Here is a 16,305-nt window from a genome sequence, read left to right as displayed (position 1 = left end):
GTCCACCTAGTGGCTGAGCTTGCAGTTCTCCATCACCAAGTTTGTCCAGGTTCTGCACTTGCTACTCAGACCTGTCCATCACTGCAGATCCACAGTGCTCAGGGCCTCTTCCAGTGCTCTGGTCACCTGTGGCATGATCTTGGTCACAAGAACATGAGACGCAGCACATGGTCACTTGAGGACAGGTGACAACACAGTGGAGCCCCACTTGATGATGCACTGTCTCCCCTCCTTCCCTTCATCACTACAGTCTGTCTTTGGGGTCTTGGTTACGGGAACTTTATCTTTGTCCTTTTTCCCAGTTTGTTTCACCGCCATGTCATTGCTGAGAGGAACATCTTCTTGCTGTGCTGTGTTAGAACACCCAGCCTTGAGCATTGTTCTCCCCTCACTTGATCTTCATTTATGTTGCCATCACTTCTTCCTCAACAGTCTGACTCCAAGGGCTGCAAGGTGCAGACTCCTGGCTGTAGCAAGTGCAGGGCAGCAGGAGATGAGCCCATCTTGGCACAAACCCACTGAGCTTAAGTCTGTGCTACTGTGGGGGCTATCAGGCTGCCAGGCTGGGGCCCTCAGTCTATCGTGCACCTTCCCAGATGGCCTCTGGCTCCAGGACCCAGCACAGGCTGCCCCATGTGAGGAATTTTCAAATAAAATTTCAATACAGAAGAGCTGGGGACATGGCTCAAGCAGTAGAGCACATTCCTAGCAAGCATGTGGCCCTGAGTTTGAATTTCAGTACCACCTAAACAAAAAGACCCAAATAAAATTTCAACACAGAAAATTTAGTAAGAGCCAGGTGCCGGTGGCTCACGCTTTATAATCCTAGCTACCCAGGAGGCCCCAGCAAATAGTTCAAGAGACCCTATCTCGAAAAACACCAATCACAAAAAAGGGCTGGTGGATTTGCTCAAGGTGTAGGGCCTGAGTTCATGCTCCAGTACCACAAAAAAAAAAAAAAAAAAAAAGAAGAAGAAGAAGAAGAAGAAAAAAGTTCCCTCCCTGTATAGGTATCTTAAACAAACAAAAATGTCTTTTTTCAAAAACAGAGGATGGGAAGGTAAAACAGGTCCTGTCTGGGGGTTGGTACTGGTGGGAGGGGGAAGATGTAAGGAAAGGATGTAGGAGGGTGAATATGGTGGAAATATTGTATACTCATATATGAAAATAGAAAAGTGAGACATGTTGAAACTATTCTAAGATTGGGGGAGGGAGGAAAAGGAGAATGATGGAGGGGGTGAATTCAGCTAAGATATATCGTGAGCACTTTTGTAAATGTTACAGTGTACCCTCATTACAGCAATAATATTATAATAGAAATAAAAAGCTCCCTGTCAGCTATAATCCTAGTCACCCATAATTCATTGATATTCATTGTTTGGGTAAATACTTCTATCTTTTATCTATATAAATGTACATAATTTTTGTAATGAATATACATAACTTTTGGTAACAAAATGGAATCATTCTGTACATACCATTTTGTTGGTCGTTTCTTTTTTTTCTTGCAAAAACAGTTTTTATTTACCCCCATAATCCTCTCAGGTTTATAAATTGTCCACAAAGGCAGTAGTGATCAGTTTAACTTAACATAGGAATTCAAGAACGCAATTCTGGGAGACTACATTGACCATCCAATGGCAAACCCATGAACATTTCAAGAAAGGCAGTTATAGATTTTCCTTAGAGGCTTTCAAGAAAAACTATGCTTAAGAAGAGGGTACAAATCCTCCTCTTTTTGCCTTCTTTGGCCCCATAAAAGAGAACAACAGAATTTCAAGCCAAACTTAAACGATCTAGTAAATGTGTTTAATGAAGAGAAAACTGCAGCTTCAAATTGTAAATGACTTACCTAATGAGAGGGAGCTAATTTCTATTTAGTATAAGGATATAAAACCAAGTAGACACAGGTCAAACACTGCTCTTATCTCCACTATCACTGGTTTGTTTTGTTTTGCAGGAGTTAAGACACAAATTTAAATACACCATCGTCACCAGAAATACATTTTTAGCAGTGAACATCCTAACTGCTTAAGCTGGATTTTCTGTCTTGCTAAGCTACAGATACTTTAAACATTTTCTAAAGAACTGTGATGTGAAAGGTAAAAAATGGCCCTAAAACAAGAATCAAATATGCATACTTTACACGCAAAAGCATTATTTAACCAGATATCAGAAAATGCACCTGGGATTTTTTTTTTCTCAGCACATAATGGTGTACTTGCAAGACAAACATGTTGTCTTAATCATCTTTGTTTCTTTGTAACACCAAGTATGTTATTGTAAAAACACATGCATACATCTATGTAAGTATGTACAAACATATATAGAAATTTTAAATGCAAACTTTTTCCAGGTAGTGTCCAGTACCTGGACTTCTGGAACCAAAAGCCACAATCTGCGAGACTGCTGGAAAGGAAGAAATGTATAGAGATAAGTAGTTCCAGGGAGAAAATGTTAACCTTTGGCTGCCAGGCACACCGACCCTAGAAGCTCTGGGCCCGAGCTAGTCAAATCAGTGGCCCAGAGGTTTGTGCGACTGACACCATCAGGTCCTTCCTAAGTTGGCTCTGATTTTCAAAGCGGTCAGAAGCAGTCGTCAGAGATGGCTGGGGTGTTGATTCTGGGTCATTTCAACTTCTTACAGGTCCCCAGGCAAGAACTGGGTTGCAAGGTGGTGCAAAGGCACAGGGGTTGGGGTGAGCAGGATTGGGCCCAGCATCTTGGAGCTGAGAAGCTATTTGTGGAGCAAAGACAAGCAAGGCAGGCGCGGGCCGCTGCTGTCCCCCCCACCCGCCACGGGGAGCGTGGCCCGGGGATTGTCTATGTATCCCTGTCGAAGGCCCACTGAGCCAGGATGGGGCTCTCCCTCCCACGTAGGGGAGCACCCACTCCTCTGCTGGCCTACCAGGCAGCTGATTAGAAACTCCACCTTCAGGGTATCGTTGGAGAACCTGGCCTGGAAGAAGTTCATGTAAGAGGCTGCTTGGATCAAAAATTCGGGCAGTCGGGCGGAGTCGCCGTTAAGCGACTATGGACAGTGGGGCGGACGCACCTGCACCAGCAGGTTGGCTTTCTCGCACAGTAGGCGCCGCACCTGGTCCAGGAGCTCCTTGTTCTCCCTGTGCAGAGAATGGTTCTGGGTCCGGAGGTCCTGCATCATGACCGCCAGCGCATCCATCCCCGCAGCCACACCGCCCATTTTGTTGGTCATTTGACTCAGTTGAAACACTGAACATTTTATAGATAATAAATATCTTCAATATCCTTTTTAATGGGTATATATTAGCCCACTTTATAACATTCGTGCCATTTTTATTGGTACTTGGGCTATTTCTGATCTTTTGCAATCTGCTAAATAAAAATAAGTAGTAATTACTTATACAGCTTCCTAATTAATGAAGACATATATGTGATTTTCAAGAACAACTCCTGTATTTGGTGCTTGCCTCTGCCTTTTCACCTCTACTTAGTCTGAAGTCTTTGTTTCAAACAGATTTTCAGCCTTGCCTGTTGTGCCCCCAGGCCCCCTCTTTGTTAGTACAGACAGATTGGCGGGAAATGTCACGAACAGATTTTCTGGCTGCTGTGAAATAAAGTGCTCCACAACCTGGTTGCTAAGAAAGCCAAGGGACTAGTTGCCGCAGCAGAGAACCGGCCCTTGATAGTTTGAGTTGCTCATCTAGGTTTGAGCTGTGTCACTCTGTGTAATAGTCATTAACCATTTATATTTAAATATAACTAAATTTAAATCAAATTCACTCAGTTTCTCAGTTACACTGCCTACATTTCAAGAGCTCGGTAACATGTGATTTGTGGTTACCGGTATGGACCATGAGGAGGACATTGCCAGCATTACAGAATGTTCTATTGGACAGAACCAGCATGAACACCTCACTACCGGCTATGATGTATCTATTTTGGATGGGCACTAGTGGCTCATGCCTATTTTCTTAGCTACTTGGGAGGTTGAGGTCCAGAGGATCATGGTTCCAGGCCAGCCCAAGAAAACTGTTCTCAAGACCCCATCTCCAAAAATAACCAGAACAAAATGAACTGGAAATGTGGCACAAGCCATGGAGTGCCTGCTTTGCAAACGTGAAGCCTTGCATTCAAACCCTAACCCCACCAAAAAAAGAAAAAAAAAAAGAAAGAAAGAAAAAATATGTCTATTTTGTAAATGAACTGCTCGTTTCTTAAAAAAAAAAAAAATCTATATGTATTTCTTTGCCCACAAGGCCCAGCTGCAGTGAGTAAAATTTATAATTCTATACTTTTTTATGTTAATGATTTAGTTAAAAATTTTAAGACATTTTTTACACCATTACTTAAGTATCATGACTTTCCTTTATTATCTGGCCGGCTATTTTGCTCATTTACATATGAGGTTCCTGAGAATCAAAGAGATGATGTAATCATCCTTGGTAAATGCCTAAGGTGTGGGAACAGGATCTTTGTCCCTAGTCTTCTGGTCCCAAGTGCCCGGCTGGCTTCCCCACCCTGCACCGCAATCCTCCCCACACAACAGTGGCAACAACATGGCATTTTATTCTCTGTCAAGGGGTGAAGGCAATACCCAGAAATAAGTTTTCATTCTGACTTTGAGACGAAATGTTCTCGAATTATAAAAATGAAAGTAATTTATTCGTGTGGTGAAGCTGGTTTTCTGTTGAAATTATTTCCGCTTTCTGTTTCTATTTCCAGCTTGAACAGTTTCGGAGCCTGCTCTTCACTTCAGAAGGCGAGAAAGAGAAGAAAATGGTGGACAACTTCCGTCCCCTTCAGCCACTGATGAATCGCACTGTCCGCTCATCCTTCCGCCATGATTATGTGCTGAACATACCAGCGAAACCCAAGCCAGCTGCCAGCCAAGTGGGTTCCTAAGATGGTCACATCTAGGCAGCATCTTGCTTTAATACATACTAGCTTATAAAGTATTATTAGACAATTTTAAACACCTGCATTTAATGGTATTCATAGATAAACTTTTCTTTTTGTGTCATTTCAAAGTTACTATCCTTAGCCAGGTGCAGGTGGCTCACACCTGTAATCCTAGCTACTCTGGAGGCAGACATCAGGAGGATCACTATTCAAAGCCAACCCTGGGCAAATGGTTCCTGAGACCCTATCTCAAAAATGCCCAACACAAAAAAGGACTGGTGGAGTGGCTCAAGTGGTAGAGCATCTGCCTGGCAAATGTGAGGCCCTGAGTTCAAACCCCAGTACTGCCAAAAAAAGTTACTATCCTTGTAAGGCAGGGAGAGGGAGACAGAACAATAGAAAAATAGCTGGTTGGTTTCTATCAGGTTACTTTAGGTCACCCTTTCTTGTGAAAAGATTAAGGTAGAGGGAAATTGAAACTGACCTTATTGGGCAATTTGACTGTTAGCTCTCTAATCCTGTTTTTAAAAGGGCAGATAAACAGTTTAAGTTTTTGCTTGGTGAAGTGGCACTTCAGTGTGAGCGACTTCATTTTGATTGCTAACTTGATCTGCTGGGGCCTTATACAGGAGCTTAGTCCAAAACAATGACTGCCTGTAGTTTTTATTTAACACTTTCCCCCTTTTGGTTAGACTCTCATGGCCTTAGGGCATTAGTGCTACTCTCAGTTACCACCATTTTGGGCTGCTGGTCTCAATGTGTCCTAGGTCAGAAGTGCATTTATTGGTGTGGGAGTGCTTCATCTCTCTTTGATGAAAGCTGTTGGGTAAATAAATTCATTTTTGATTGATAATAGTGTGTATAACTGGAATGCCAGCACGAGATACAAATTTCTCTTACAGTAACCCCTTGGCAATTGTAATATGTTTTATATCTAAAATTTTTGAGCTTTTTATGTTTCTCAATTAATGGCTCGATAGCATTTTAAGTAGAAGTTATAACCAAATGTTTAACTGGTAAAGACACAGACATTGACAACACAGAACAGGCCTTTCAGAAAACACCTCTGGGGCCCAGACTGGTACCTCCTGGCTGAATATTGGAATATGGGAATAAATTAAGTGTATTTTATTTCAAACTATGAATGTGTATTCTTTTATTATGGCTCCTCATTAAGTGTATTTGCCCCAATCTTTACTTGCCATTACTAGTATACGATGAGTCTACTTATTATCAATTTATTATATAGGAAATACGTTTTGTAATTACAAGAAAACAAGGACTTTTATTATCTCTGGCAATCCTTTTGCATTTTTGAAGATGAGATATTTCACTTAAAGGCTTGGGGTCATATAGAGAGCATAGGTAGAATATTTTAATAAAAATGGTTGAGTTAGGCACCCGTGGCTCACTCCTATAATCCTAGCTACTTGGGAGGCTGAAATTGGTTTGAGGTTTGTGGTTCGCAGCCAACCAGGGCAAATAGTTTGTGAGACCCCATCTCCAAAAATAACCAGAGCAAAATGGAATAGAGGTGTGGCTCAAGCAGTAGAATGCCTGCTTTGCAAATGTAAAACCGAGTTCAAACTTCAGTCCCACCAAAAAGCAACAGGAAAAAAGAAAAAAGAAAAAAAAAGAAAAACTTAAAATGCCTAGAATGTAGAATTCTTTCATGGTACATCTACAGAAATACATTTCAAAGGACTAGTAATCTAACAGACCATAGTATTATTTTTGCATTATTTGTATACTGTTACAAATAATATAATGATACTCTCTGCACAATGATAGAGTTTACCTTCCCTTTAAAACTGTTTGAAACTTATTTTATTTGCTTTTATATTTTATATTTATATCAAGTTCTTTGTTAGGTAAGGTAATCAACTTAGTTCTCCCAGTTTCTACAGTGGTTTGGAGACTTTTCTTATAGTAAGATGGAGAGAAACTTGTCAGTGTAAAATCCAGATAATTCTACATATTCTGAGTGGTGCATGCCACTATTGCTCGTTTCTAAATATCTTAGCATGTTTCCAGCTGCCTCTAAGCTTGTGTTCAGACTCAATGTTGCATCAAACCTAGAAGTATTTTATTAATATGCTAGTCATCTAGTCTGCAAGATAGGATTGGATGAATATACCTAGCGCTACCAAACTATACACTTAAAGATGGCTAAGGTGGAAACAGTGTTACATCAAACTTAAACACTTATGCTCATCAAAGAAAGCAATCGACAGAAAGCAAAGAAACCCATGAGATGATTTGCAACAATCCTAATTATTGGGGAAATGCAAATCAAAATCACAATGAAATATTAAAGCACATTTATCATGATAGCCACTATCAGAAGAGAAAAAATGACAAGTGTTACAAGGATGCAGAAAAAGTACAATACCTGTGTGCTGTTGGTGGGAATGTAACATGGTATAGCCATTAAAAACAGAATTACCAGTCAGGCGCCAGTGGCTCACATCTGTAATCCTAGCTACTCAGGAGGCAGAGATCAGGAGGATTGTGGTTCAAAGCCAGCCTGGGCAAAATAGTTCTCCAGACCCTATCTCGAAAAAACCCATCACAAAAAAGGACTGGCAGAGTGGCTCAATGGTAGAGCGCTTCCCTTGCAAGCATGAGGCCCTGAGTTCAAACACCAGTACTGCAAAATAATAATAATAATAAAATAAAATAAAAAGATAGAATTACTATATGATCCTCTAACCTCACCTCTGGGTAGATATCCAAAAGAATTTAAAGCAGGATCTTTGCACACCCATGTTTATAGCAGCAACACAATAGCCAAGAGTCGTGGTAGAAGCAACCTAAATGCCTACTGATGGATGAATGGATAAAGAAAATGAAGTTCAATGGAATATTATGTGACCTTGAAAAAGAAGGAAATCCTGTCACATGCACAATGTGGAGAAAACTTGAGGACGTTATGCTAAGTGAAATAAGCCAGTCACAGAAGGACACATACTATATGATTCCATGGAATGGGGACATAGTTCAAGTGCCAGAGTGCTTGTCTAGCATGCATGAGGCTCAGAGTTCAATACTCAGTGCCACAAAAAGGGAGAGAGAAAGAGACATGACATCTAGCCCTGACACAACCATGGGCAATTCACCTACATCTTTCAGGCCCATATGCTTCCACTCATATGAAGTGTCTAAAGTCATCAAAATCATAGCAACAGAAAGTAAGATGTGGCTGCTAAGAGGTGGGGAGAGAGGAGGGAGAATTCATATTTACTGGTGTGATGGTTAATCTTGATTATCGACTTGACTAGACTGAGAGAAACCTATGATTTTAGTAAAGTACACCTCTGGGTGAGACTGTGAGAGCATTTCCAGAGACAGATCATGAGGACTCTGATTCAATCAACATTCTGATCCATTGGTGGATTCAAAATTTGAATAGACTGTTGCAAGGTGGTGGAACTGTGGAAGGTGGGGCCTGGTTGGAGGAAGTGGGTCCCTGGGAAGTGTCCTGGGGGACCATATCTTGCCCTTGCCTCTTCCATTTCCTGCTCTGCTCTGCTTCCTGGTTGACATGAGGTGAAGAGTATTCTTCTACCACATCCTGTTGCCATGATGTACTGCCTCACTACAGGCCCAGAAACATGGAACCAGCCGACCATGAACTAAAACTTCTGAAACCATGAACCGAAATAAATCTTCCCTCCTTTAAACTATCTCAGGTATTGGCCACAGTGATGAAAAGTCTGATTAACATGAATGGGTAGAGTTTCAGTGTTGCAAGATGAAAAAGTTCTAGAGATCTGTTGAATGTGAATATACTCAACACTACTGAACTATAAGCTTTAAAAGAGTTTAGATGTGAAAAAAAAAAAAAACAAAAAAAACCCCAACCAAGTGTTGGTGGCTCATGCCTGTAATCCTAGCTTCTCAGGAGACAGAGATCAGGAGACTCTTGGTGCAAAGCCAGTCCAAGCAAATAGTTTGCAAGACCCTATCTTGAAAAACCCATCACAAAAAAGGGCTGGTAAAAAAAAAATAGATAAACAAATGAGTTTCGATGTAAGTCAGGTGCCTGCGGCTCATGCCTGTAATCCTAGTTACGTGGAAGGCTAAGATTGGGAGGATCGTGGTTCAAGTCCAGACTGGGCAAATAGTTTGTGAGACCCCCCCCATCTCCAAAATAACCAGAGTAAAATGGACTGAGGGCATGGTTGAAACCACAGTGTCTGCATTGCAAGCAGAAAGTCCCTGAGTTCAAACCTCAGTCCCACCAAAAAAAAAAAGTTAAGATGGATAAATTAAAAAAATATATATCATGCTAAATTTTTTTCCCAGCATTCAGAAGGTTGAGGCAGGAGGATTGTGAGTTCAAGGCCAGCATAGTGAATTCAAGGTCAGTCTGTGCTCCATAACCAGATTTTGTCTCAGGGGAAAAAAAAGGTAAAACTTATGTGTATTTTACCACAGAAGTAAATACAGCTTTTTTTTTTTTTAAGATAGGTTTGAAGTTGTGTGTGCAAGTTTGGGGGATATCTCTTCTCTAACAATAGGTGGAGGTGAAGCCTTTTCCATGTGTGCTCTAAAAAGATAAACATAGAGGGCTGGGGATATGGCTGAGTGGTTGAGCTCTTGCTTAGCATGTGCCAGACCCTAGGTTCCATCCCCAGCACTACAAAAATAAAATGAAATGAAAAAATAAACATGGTGAAAAGAAGTTTCTGTTACCTTCATGCAATTCATCTATCTCAAATTATAGTTACCTTTCAAAGGGTAAAGACACAAGATACATGTTTTCCAGGATGCACCACAGGCTTTTCTCCTAGCCTCTTGCAAAACTTGATCGCAATGAGTCTTCTGATTGGAGCAGGAAGCAATGTACAGAATGAGTAATGTAGAGATATAAAGGAAGTATTTATAAGGTGGCTGTGTGTCTTGGTTTGCCAGTCCTGATTTACTTGGATCTGGTGTCTGGTTTAATTATAGTGACATCTGCTTTCATTCTCAATCATGTCCTGGTGTGTGTGATAAATTCTTGCTCATCTTCCTCCCATGGATTCTGAAAACTGCTTTGAGATTCCTTCCATCATGCTTTTGTCACATGATCCTTCAAGGGGCACTGTCAATTCCCTGGCTACTAATACACCACAGCAAGCAACTTTTTTATGTCTTTTATGCCTTCAAAGTGTTTTATGTATACCTTCCTAAATATGAAGGTGGAAAATGAGCCTAAAGTCTGTCAAAGGTCTTGAGAAAGAATTCTGTATTCAAATCACTGCTCATCTTCATTAAATAACATTAGATCAATAAACCTTTCCTTTATAACAGCAATGGTTATTGAATGACTTTTCATTCCTGTTTATTGCTTTGGCACATTAGATGTCTGTAAAATTAGCAAGACACCCTTTAACATGTAGACCGGAAAACTCATAAGGGATTTACTAGAGGAGCAGTAACAGGAAGGACCAACCAATCTTCCATGCTCATGTCTTTCTGTGCACAGTGCAATGCACAGTCTCTTGCTATCATCCATACAGATCAAGCTGCTAGCCCCTTTCTTCTTTCCCAGGGCTACACAGTGTGGAACTGGTCATTGTGCACTGGTCACCAATCTGTGACCAATCTGAGTCTGGTGAGACAGAACACACTAATATGCAAGAAGTTACACAAAGTAGATACTTACAGGTAGACAGCAAGGGACAAAAGAAGCCTAGGATCATTTGTGAGCTGGGCCCCCAAGGCTCGAGAAAACTTCCTTGGGTGGATGAAGTCTTAACTGCATAGGCCTCAGCTGCATTATAGCTGAGGAACCCCAAGAGGCAATCCGTCCCAGGTTTATATACATCAGGGGCTATGGAACTTACACGGCAAAACTTTTTAATGGACATCCTGCTTCCAAGGAATAGCAAAAGGAAGTCTGGGCTGTTTCAGGTGGTTTAGTTCTCTCTGTCTCAGAACACAGCATTCCCAGCATATTTTATACTCATTCTTGAGAACTGTAAGTGAGAAGGAGGCGGGGACTGAGTTGGCTCAAAGTTACCTAGAGAACTGTCCTGCACTCAACTCTTCTGAACAGTGTCCTGTTGGTATAAAGTTGGCTATTCTAAAAGCAGTTATTTATTCCCCCCCAAAAAATTCTTTTACAAAGATGTCTTTCCTTATTCAATTCAAATGATAGTAATTATAGTTTGGAAATGCAATTGGCTTTTAGAGTTCCTTCTGTAATGAAATTAACTTGAGTAATTCAAGCTTGTTCATGAAAATGAATTCAGTGGTTCACTGTTGAAAATAAATGTCTAACTCCTATAAAAGGAGATTTACATTCACTTATAAATCATAAGGAAGCAAAAACTACATCTGTATCTTTTTTCAAATTAGGAGTATATTCCTAGAAGATATTCTTGCTGTTTTGAAGTGAAAGTCGGATCGGATACTTGAGAAATGTTACAGCAACCCAAACACTAATGCTTTCAGAATGGAAAAACTCAGCATAAGTTCTGGTCACAGAGAAAATTGATTGCAGCTATGCAATCAGCAGTGTCACTCAGCACATTCTCTAGTTTGGAGCTAACTGCCAAATCTCCAGCTTCAAAAAGTTTAAGATTTAGTGCAAGAAGTATACAAACGAAAGCAACATGTGCAATACAGTGTGTAGGTATGATAAAGCTGAAATACATGTGCGGGAAATGTACACACCACAAGTACCTAACTCCGTCTTAGAGGGAGGATCCAGAACTTTTCACCATGCTGATGATGTTGATGGTGCTGACAGCTAAAGTTACGGCCAGGCACTGTGTAACATGGGTTATTTTATCCAAACTTCTTTAAGATTGGAACTTCCTTTTAAAATGAGAACTATTACTACTATCTTGATTTTTCAGATAAGAAAACTAGGGACTAGCTGGGTACCGGTGGCTCAGGCCTATAATTCTAGCTACTCAGAGGCAGAGATCAGGAGGATCAGGGTTTGAAGCCAGCCCAGGCAAATAGTTCATGAGACCCTATCACAAAAACACCCATCACTAAAAAGGGCTGGTGGAGTGGCTCAAAGTGTAGGCCCTGAGTTCAAACCGCAGTATTGTAAAAAAAAAAAAAAGTAAACTAGGGACTAAACATTAAAGAATTTACTCAAGATCACAGAGAGCCAAGGGTTGAGTTTCCTGGCCTATTGAATTCCAACTCCAAAGCCTCTTTGTTTAGTTATTGATGTACTAAGCTGGATAAGGTCAACTTGGAGGTGAAGGGGGACATGTGTTGCTAAGTGCCTCAGAATGAGGGAGAAGGGTGAGGGTTTTGTGTATGTGTGTGTGTGTGTTCCCCCTTTTCGGTATTGGGGCTTGAACTTAGGGTCTCACGCTTGCTAGGTGCTCTACCATGTGAGCCACTCGGCCAGCCCCTTTATGTGTTGGGTATTTGCAAGATAGGGTCTAGTCCTCCTGATCTGTGCCTTCTGAGTAGCTAGGATTGCAAGCGTGAACCATCAGCATCCTGGGAAGGGTGAGGTTTTATGCAGGGCTTGGTCTTCAGCTGAAAGATTCTAAGAAAAGGTTGGGAGAAAGCAGGGGTAGTTTAGTAATTGGGTATATCGGTAATTTTAATTTGGAGATGAGAGGAACAAAGTTAAGGGAAGGAAGTTATTTGGTCACTCAAAAGATGGAGATTGTTAATGTGTCCTTCATAGAAACTTTTTCTTGGTTTTGTTCCTGGTCCTGTACGAGTACATCACAGTGTGATTATTAGCAGGACTTATTTTTACTTTCTCAATCTCTCATTGTGTTAGTTTAATTCCTCATCACCTCTCACCTGGATTCTTGTGATACTGTATTCCAGCTTTATCTTTTAATCCTTTTGTTACAAATCACAGTAATTTACGTATAACACAAATACCATCACAAACAGGCCAGCTATAGTTTTCAGTAGTTCCCATTGCCTACAGAATATAATTAAAGCATCATAGAGTGGCATAATAGCTCCTCATCCATAACCTAGCCCCAGACCAACTTCTACCGCTGGATTCCTTGATACTCTGGATTTGCACTTTAAATTCGATTAACAAAATTCTTCCTGCTCCCAGAACATTTCAGTTTGCTTATGCTGATCTGCCTGCAACCTTGTTCCTGCCGTTGTCCATCTAGGTAAAGGCCATCTTCCTTCAGAACTCAACTCAAGCATCAGAAAACTCCCTGAATCCTCGCTCTGGAAGTCATCTTTTTCTCCTCAACGCTTCCCCCACTCGCAACATGCCACAGGGGACGGAGAAGAGGAAGGAACAGGTGGAGTAGTATGTTAAATAAACTTCATCTTTGCCTGCACCATATCGTCTTGCCCGTGTATTGGTCTTTCTTACCCACGCACTGGTCCTTCTGTGCATCTCAACGGTAAATTCCTCGGGGACAGAGGTTACATCTCTGCATCTCCGGTGATAAGGTTTCTTTACTGGAGCAGAAGTGAATGGAAGGAGGTGGAGTCTGAAGTTTTGCCTCAGGCGCTGATTGGTGGAACCGCGGAGGGAGGCGCAGCCTCGAGACCCAAAAAATAAGGCGAGCCGTTGTGGTGGAGTGAAGGTTGGCTGGTGCATGAATAAGGAGAAAAACGGGAGAGTGTGTTTTTCAATCTTTCACTAACTCCCTGGGCACCAGGCATTCCAGTGTGGCATGTCTGCGGGGGACAGTGAAGAAGCGCTGAGGAGAAAAGAGTTACTTGAGGGCGGAGTAAGAACTCCAGAAGAGTTCTCGCCAAGGAGGCCTTTAGTCTTCCGCTCCGCCCAGCTGTGACGAAGCGGCACTTGCGCTTGCGCTCATCGTCTCTGCGCGTAACCCCGCCTCTTCCTGTTGGCTCGAGGGGCGGGGCAGCGCTGGCAACATGGCGGCTCCGGAGGTAGTGTTTCCTGAGAAACCAAGGTAAGCTGCGCTTTGAGGAGATGAGCTGGCGAGAAAAGGGGACGTTAGCAGGCCAACTCTGTGCATAGAGGATAAGCAGACAGGAAGAAAGGGGAAAGGGAAGCTGGGCCACACGAGCGAGCCACCGGCGGCAGCTTCATTCCTCACTCTTTCTGGGTGTGCCCCGGTCTGCCACGCGCGTCGGTGGGCTCCGGGAGGGGGGAAAGTGGTACACGTGATGGATTGGGGAAGACCTGCTATCTGGACGTATAAGAATGAAGTGGTAATATTTGCGATTCGAACGTGGGAAGCGAGATTTCTCTCCCGAGCATCCGAGCGATTTCCTGCCAATGGGCGCGGAGGAAGGGTGGGGACGTCGCCGGTGTGGCCGCTGACACTGGTGCATGTGTGTTTTTTAATCTTTCAGCCACAAAAAGTATAGGGCCGCTCTGAAGAAGGAGAAACGAAAGAAACGTCGGCAGGAGCTCGCTCGATTGAGGGATTCAGGTAGTAGATTCCTTAGCCTGTTTTGTGTGCATGCAATCGCTCCCTCTGCTCCTGCTCAAACTTAAGGCCCTGCTGTCAGGAGGGAGTACACTGAATCTGATGAAGTACAGTGGCTGCTACTGTCCGAGTAAAACTGTTAAACCCGTGTCAGAAACAGTGTGTTACAAGGAGGGGGAAGTCGTGGTGAATCACCCTCCACTGATTATGTGTAAGTATCTCTAAAGTATCTACTATAACAGCTGCGGGTATCACGATTGCAGCAGCTAGCACAGCCCTTGCATAGTTTTGCAACACGAATCAAGGGTCTTAATTAGACATTTTGCAAGTTTTCCTCAAACCTTAGTAACATAAGAGACCCTTTATTGACTCCGATTATTATTTACTATATGTAAGTATAAAACTAGTTATGTAACCTATTTGATTATAAAACAATACACTTACAAGTTATAAAACCAAATAAAATTAGACATCCAGTAAAATGCAAAATGCACCTCTACATTAATGTAACGCTAAGGATGATGTGAAACATGTTTTTCACATGAATAACGTTCTTATCATAGTTTGGAATGCCTCTGTTGTCCTGTGTTCGTCCCCCCCACCCCCCAGTTAAACTACTGACCATGATATCATTTGGTCTTCACATGGCAGAACCTAACATTTATTTATTAAACCTACCTATTTAATAAAATAGGATATAGATGCAAAATTATATACATATAATTAATAATGCACTGAAATCACATAGCACACTGGGTTATAATGGTTGCCAGTCAGATTGTCCAGAATATGCTTATTGCACTATTGTAGACAGTTTTTGAAGTCCAAACACCATGGTCTCAAATAGTAATAATGATTCTTGAGCCTTGAGAATTACAACCATAGAGTTCCCACTTGACTATTTTAGTAGTAACACTTAGAATGGAAGGAGCAGTGTATTTACCTGCAACCTGTATTAACATCTTTTAGTAGTTGAAAACTGCTCCTCGAGAGGCAGGACATAGCATCAGGGATGAAAGGAAAAACAGGGCTGGTGGCATGGTCAAGTGCTAGAGCACCTGCCTAGCAATCCAGAAGTCTTGAGTTCAAACCCCAGTACCACCAAAAACTAATAAATCCGAAAAATAAATAAAATTAAAAAAGAAAAAACAAAGGCAGACTAGAGTTGTTGGTGCCCTTATTGTACTCCCCCCTGAAGTACTTAGCTACTTTACTTTGTTCATTTAATCTCTTATTCTAGCATACCTTAAAACAACCAAACAAAAAAAACCTCTTCCTCTTTTTCTTTCTCTTTTACATCCTGTGTTAGCCAGTATTTGTATTGTGTTGATTTTTTTTCCCCCTTTGGAAGGTGAGTTCAAGTGAAGTTTCATGAAAAGTCAGGTAGATTGTGTCCCTTCACAGTTTAGTTCATTGAAAGATCTAGGTCCCTGGTCTGCTCAAGATCCAAGACTCAGTACCTGTCTAGTTTTGCCCTTCCAACTCAATTCTTTACTTAGTGGTACTTTATGAACACTGTGGATTATGAAACTCTGCTATTCATTGTAGCACACATTAGATGGGTAAACATCACCCTGTAATCCCAGCTATGTGGAAGGCATAGGTGGGAGGATTGCAGTCTGAGACTGGGTGGTGCAAAAACGACGAGACCCTACCTGAAAAATAACTAAAGCAAAAAGGGCTGGGGGTGTGGCTCCGGTGGTAGAGTGCTTGCTCAGCAAGTTAGAAGCCCTAAATTCAAATCAACAACAAAAAAGCAAGTTGTAAAACTGCAGCATGATTTTATGTGTGTGGTTCCACGTATAATAAGATATGTTGTATTTATATGTATCCTTGTATATTTTTTGTGCATTTAGAGGAAATGGCACACTCAGAAATGTCAGTGATCACTGCTATAGAGTAAGTGGGCTTGTTTTGAGGGGGATGGGGACTTGAGTGAGTATCAACTGTATGTACACCTAGTACAGTCTGGGGTTGTACTTCTGTAAGTCAGTCATAACTTCTGGGCCAGGTTCTCTGACCCTTTATGAACATTAGATCATTTAATTATCTGAATAATTAGATATTATTT

The 16,305-nt window shown here is 41.6% G+C and overlaps 2 protein-coding genes and 1 long non-coding RNA gene across 12 annotated transcripts in view; 2 read left to right on the top strand and 1 right to left on the bottom strand.

Moving 5' to 3' along the window:
• The window catches only part of Ca5b (carbonic anhydrase 5B), a 99,674-nt gene extending 93,652 nt beyond the window's left edge, over positions 1 to 6,022 (top strand). For 5 of the 7 annotated variants that reach the window (XM_074063934.1, XM_074063931.1, XM_074063933.1 and 2 more), the window contains one exon: positions 4,705 to 6,022. In XM_074063934.1, coding sequence (XP_073920035.1) covers positions 4,705 to 4,884 — 180 coding nt within the window. In that variant the 3' untranslated portion in view covers positions 4,885 to 6,022. Of the gene's footprint in view, positions 1 to 2,356 lie in introns of all 7 variants that reach the window. The other 2 variants (XR_012444589.1, XM_074063935.1) reach the window with 2 other exon arrangements.
• The window catches only part of LOC141419872 (uncharacterized), a 46,431-nt gene extending 33,036 nt beyond the window's left edge, over positions 1 to 13,395 (bottom strand). For both annotated transcript variants that reach the window (XR_012444590.1, XR_012444591.1), the window contains exon 1: positions 13,199 to 13,395. This is a non-coding gene — a long non-coding RNA (uncharacterized lncRNA). The remainder of the gene's footprint in view (positions 1 to 13,198) is intronic.
• Positions 13,396 to 13,574: 179 nt separating this feature from the next.
• The window catches only part of Zrsr2 (zinc finger CCCH-type, RNA binding motif and serine/arginine rich 2), a 50,466-nt gene continuing 47,735 nt past the window's right edge, over positions 13,575 to 16,305 (top strand). For all 3 annotated transcript variants that reach the window (XM_074063929.1, XM_074063928.1, XM_074063927.1), the window contains exons 1-2: positions 13,575 to 13,751; positions 14,158 to 14,237. In XM_074063929.1, coding sequence (XP_073920030.1) covers positions 13,714 to 13,751; positions 14,158 to 14,237 — 118 coding nt within the window. In that variant the 5' untranslated portion in view covers positions 13,575 to 13,713. The remainder of the gene's footprint in view (positions 13,752 to 14,157; positions 14,238 to 16,305) is intronic.

Source organism: Castor canadensis, chromosome X (assembly GCF_047511655.1).
Source record: "Castor canadensis chromosome X, mCasCan1.hap1v2, whole genome shotgun sequence".
Classification (NCBI taxonomy): domain Eukaryota; kingdom Metazoa; phylum Chordata; class Mammalia; order Rodentia; family Castoridae; genus Castor; species Castor canadensis.
Note: the sequence above shows the minus strand (reverse complement) of the source record. Positions and strands in the feature narration are given on the sequence as shown.